The 5,331-nt window shown below is 24.7% G+C and overlaps 1 protein-coding gene across 1 annotated transcript; it reads left to right on the top strand.

The window, feature by feature from the left end:
* Positions 1-3,980: 3,980 nt before the first annotated feature.
* Positions 3,981-4,726, top strand: LOC135931744 (small nuclear ribonucleoprotein Sm D3-like). The gene is made up of 3 exons (XM_065469031.1): positions 3,981-4,033; positions 4,073-4,233; positions 4,280-4,726. Exons 2-3 carry the CDS (start codon positions 4,082-4,084, stop codon positions 4,542-4,544), a joined length of 417 nt encoding a protein of 138 aa, XP_065325103.1. The 5' UTR covers positions 3,981-4,033; positions 4,073-4,081; the 3' UTR covers positions 4,545-4,726.
* Positions 4,727-5,331: the final 605 nt, after the last annotated feature.

The raw sequence follows: 5,331 nt of genomic DNA, 5'->3' as shown, positions 1-5,331 counted from the left end.
AAAAATGATCTATACTATCTTTTATATATTACATATATATATTAGTTTATTTTATTACATTTAAAATAATATTGTATGACAATATAAATCATATTTTTAAAATGATGTATAAGATTAGCAAATATATTAAATAAATATTTTATTTTAACATAGAAAATTATAAATATTTAAATGTTTTTTTATTATATAATTATGGCTTTATACATTATTGTACATGTAATTCTAATTATGAATAATGTTTTAATAAAAATTCACATTCATTTATAAAATTATGATATTTAATGAATTATAAAATAATTTTAAAGCTTATTTTTATATTCCAAATAAGAATAGATATAAGTAGAAAGATGGATTCGATAAATATCACAAGAAAGCCAAAGTGGTATATATATTGATTAAAGATTACTTAAGTGTTTGAGTATTAAATAGGTGGGGATGTAAATAATCGAGAGAAATTGCGAAAATACCAAGCATCATTTATCGAAATACAATTTGACAAAATGAGCATTTATTTTTTTAGTTCTAATTTTTACTAAATTCTCCCATCCATGGCTTATTTCCTCATTTACCATAACTAGTTACATAGAAGGCATGTGATGAGGTGAGAGTTTGCGTTATTAAATTTAAAAGCTTAAAATTAAACAAGGGGCACCACATTGAAGATTCTACAGGATGTATTAGTAACTTTACGAAATAAATTTAGACCTTATACAGGAACTTGAGCGTCGTCACCCATCAAACTACTTTTGCTATGTATTCAATAAGGTTTTACCCAGAGTTTGAAAACTGATGCCTGGAAACCTAGGAATCTAGATAAATCTAAGAACCAAAACCTCGAACCTTCTTAAAGTTTATAGGAACTAGACCCATTTTATAATTTCCAGGAAGAAATTCTAGAACCAGTTAAAGTTTGCAACCAGTACCTGGAAGGCTTAAAACTTAGGGTGCGTCAAAGTTAAAAATATTTCAATTAATAAATTGTACTTGCATTTATAAATTATTCGTTTAAACTCCATTTCGTAAATTTCAATAATAAATTAATTTTTTAAAATAAAATTTTGACTTTGGAGCCACTTTAATCATTGTTTTTTTCTACTGGATTATGTAAACTCATACATTAGCATACCAATATTATGTATATTTAATTTATAATATTATCGTCTGAGTTTATAGTAATACTAATAGGTATCATGTGTAATTAATTTATAATATATTGACATGAGTGTATAGTAATCATAGGCGTAGCCAGGATTTTCCTAAGGGGGGGATTAACAAATGACTGGGGGCTTCGCCCCCAGACCCGAATTGGGCGGCCCTTCGGCCGAGTTACCTTAGTCTATACATAGTCATAAAATATTTTTACAATATAGTAAGTTAATTTTAATAAAAAAAAATACAAATATGAAATATATTTTTATTAGTTTATATAAAATATAATAAATTACTTGTATATACATTAATATAAAAGCATGGTAATTTATTCCAAACAAGTATAAGAAATTTATTTACAAAAAGTTAGTAGACATAAAGTTGATATTCCTCTATTATATAGAATTAGTTACAATATTTTAGGTAAAATTTCACTTTTACAGACATATTTGACAGTTAAAATATATATTATAGTTAATATTTTAACAAATTTTACTATTCAATTCTCTTGATAATAAATATAGCAACAATTTGCATTCAATTATTCATTTTAAATAAAAAATGATATTAAAAATTAAAATTCATATTATTCATCCCACAATGTCTTTAAAAGATATTTTCTGATCTCCTTATCAATATTTTATAGTTTTCTGTAAAATATATAATTCGCTAAATTAGTAAAAATTACTTGATTGTCATACGATAATTGATAAAAATAGACATACTGTAAATCTACGACATAATATTCCACTGTTTGTATTGTGCTTTAATTTTTTCATTTAATTTATGATAATTTTATCAATAGTTTTATAAATATATTTTGCTTTTATTAAGATTAATAAATTAAAATTACTCACTTTTTATAAAATTATATTTGATATATTATATTATTTAGTAATTTTATGGATCTATTAATAATTATAATACATTTCACTTTTGTCTTAAGACTTATCTTTGGCTTATATTCCATTTCTTAAAAAACAATTTTGGTTCACTTTTTTTAGATATAGATGCTTTTTTCCAAAAATGTATAAATTATGATGAATAGTTTTTAAAAAAATATCAACTTTTACATTCTTCTTTCAAATTATTGTTTAAGATATATACATACATTTTTGGAGGTCAGGGGAGGATATTTTTTATTAGCTTAAAATGATATTCACAAAAAGTGATAAATTTCTGTGTGTGTGGGGGGAAGGGGGGGGATTTCCCCTTGCCCCCCCCCTGGCTTTGCCTATGATAGTTATATATATTTATCATGATTTGTTTTTGGAAAATAAAACTAAGTAATATTCCTTTTTTTGTCTATTTTGGCAATGTATTTTATAGTAATATAAAATGATATCGTAAATTATTTTTAGAATATTTTATAATAGTCGTCATAGTGTTTTCTAAGAAATTCAAAAAAATTTGTGAAGTTTCTAAGGTATATGGAGGTAAACCACAGAATTCCATATCATTTCTAGAATTTATAATTGAGTTCATCGAAATAAACATATTTAAATATATTAAATTCTCGCGAATTTAAAAATTAGGGATTTTTCATCGAGAATATATGGAAATATGTATTATGTGAATTAACTTATTGCATAGAGTATAATGCATGATCGGAATTAAATTCACTTTATATCAATTCAAATCATAAAATAATAATCATAATGATAAATTAAATTATGAAACATAAACATTATTATTCTATCTCGCTTTCGATATAAATTTCTTACCCTTCACCATCAATATTAGATGAACTAGAAACTTCTCCTTCATATTAGCTAAAAAATGGTTGAGTTATTAAATATTATTTGTATCTAACTGAGAATATAGATTGATTTGGAAGGTATTAGGAAAGTTAATATATGATTCTTGCTGTATTGTAAAGAGAACCCATACTATTATTATATTTTTTCAAAATTTATGAATTTAAATACTCTTTATTATTGTTGTAAAAATTAAAATTTCTATAGTCAAAAATAGAATTTTTTTTTAGTCAAACGGCAACTTTATTTTGGAAGATAGAGAAGCAAATATTTTATTTTTCGATATTTTCATTTTATATTTGCAAAAATTTTGATTTCCTTTTAACAATTTTAAAATATATTGTTAAAAAATTAAGATTAATTGTAATATTTAAAGAAATAAAGTTTAATAACATTTGGAGAATAAAATACAATAATAACGACAGTGATGACCGTTTAAAATTTTTGCTTTATTTCAGTAGTGCTAACATCACGAGAGCGGCGAGACATTTGATCCATTGAATATTTTATAAAATGGTTATTATTCAAATTGGTCGATTAACATTTTATATATCAAATTTTACTTAAAAGTAAAGTGAGAATCACCATCAACAGAGATGGCATCATTTTTAGCAGGTTGTGAGCAGACTCTAATGTGGGCAAACCGAATTTTGAAAAAATTATTATTTTAGCTTCGATCGAGGCTTAAACCTAAAAGATAGTTAACTCTTTAAAAAATAGTGGACTCACGCTTCATAGCTTTGAATTTTTTCGCCTGTTAGATAGGATCTGCAGTCAAGATATAGTACAATTTTTACTAAATTTTAAAAAGAATTTATGTATTTGAATGTGTAGACTGTTAGGATATATTAATCCATCTTAATGGAAATAATAAAGTGGGATAATATTTTGGGCTCCTAGATATCCTTTTGTTCATGAACCATTTTTATTTGTTTATTGATATTAGAACATGTTGAATTAGAAAAAATTTAATATTCATGAAAATAATCTCCTTTTGCTACTTTATTAATATTATAGTATTATTAATGTTTTAGCAACCAATAGACAATCCCAAAATTCGAGTTTATTGTTTTCCTAACTTGGCAGTTAACAATTTATAATTCTATTTTCGCCATATTATTTTAAAAGTAACATTATAAATATTTCTTGCTAAATATTTTATTTAGTCTATAAACATGTCAATTGGTGTTCCAATTAAAGTCATGCATGAAGCCGAAGGCCATATAGTTACCATTGAAACAAATATTGGCGAAACTTATAGGGGTAAATTATTGGAAGCAGAAGATAATATGAATTGCCAAATGCAAGAGGTTATGGCTACGTATAGGTATTAATTAATGTATATTTCTAAATTTATTATAAATTTATACCAGAGATGGAAGTACAGGCCACTTACCAGAAATATATATTAGAGGAAGCAAAATTAGATTTATGATATTACCTGACATGTTAAAAAATGCACCCATGTTTAAAAAATATCAGACAAAACAAGGTGGCGGAGGTGGAAGAGGCAGAGGAGGGCCTCCAAGAGGTCGTGGGGGGAGAGGTGGTCCAGGCAGAGGAGGTAGAGGTGGACCTCCAAGAGGTGGTCCTGGAGGAGGAAGAGGTATGTTTAGAGGGGCACCTACTCGTCATTGATAATATATAAATATGTATTTTAAAAAATTGTATATATTATAAATTTTTATAGATTAAACATTTGTCAATATTCATTAAATGTGATATTATTGTTATATGATCATATTGATCTCTTATGTTTATAATAAACAATAATTAATATTTATCACTGCATTATGTATAATACATGTTTAAGTAAAATAGACTACTTGATAAAATAATTTTTGATTAACTTTAACAAATCTGATTTATATGTCAACTATGAATTGTAATTCTCCATATTCTATTTTTAAAATTTATATATTCAGAATATATTTTTTTGATATTAAACAATAGCTATGGTTATTTTTTTGATGCATTGTTTATATATTTTTAAATGATTTTTTATGAAGGAACCGCCATAAATTTGCTTAATTATCAATTTAATGACATTTTCAAAACTTTGGTCTAACCCATAAAAATATTTTAAACAATTTTTCTTGCCTAGGAAATTTTCCTAGCTTTTTAAATGCAATTAATTAAAAATATAATTTACCCTTTTTTGTTTAGAGTCCACATGAAAAATTTCATTAACATACAATTGCTTTCCTAACAGACTTTTGTTATCTATATTGGTTGTGTGATAATTTTATTTATAGATTATCCATAAAACAGTTTTTTACGACTTAAGGTAGGTTTATTAAAAAAGAAGCAAATAGTAATTTGTTCATTTTGTTTGTATGGAAATAAATTAGGCCTATGCCAATCCATAAATTTTTCACCAATCTAATATTTAGATAATTTTTTATTTATGATCTATATTTGAGCT

Source organism: Gordionus sp. m RMFG-2023, chromosome 1 (genome assembly GCF_954871325.1).
Source record: "Gordionus sp. m RMFG-2023 chromosome 1, tfGorSpeb1-WG-v2, whole genome shotgun sequence".
Taxonomy (NCBI): domain Eukaryota; kingdom Metazoa; phylum Nematomorpha; class Gordioida; order Chordodea; family Parachordodidae; genus Gordionus; species Gordionus sp. m RMFG-2023.
This window is presented reverse-complemented; position numbering and strand designations above follow the sequence as displayed.

What these genes read in the sequence shown, in the direction of transcription:
- LOC135931744 (XM_065469031.1), top strand. Translation starts at nt 4,082, where the DNA reads ATGTCAATTGGTGTTCCAATTAAAGTCATGCATGAAGCCGAAGGCCAT. An exon ending in GAGGTTATGGCTACGTATAG is followed by an intron (nt 4,234 to 4,279) that starts GTATTAATTAAT and finishes AATTTATACCAG; the next exon opens with AGATGGAAGTACAGGCCACT.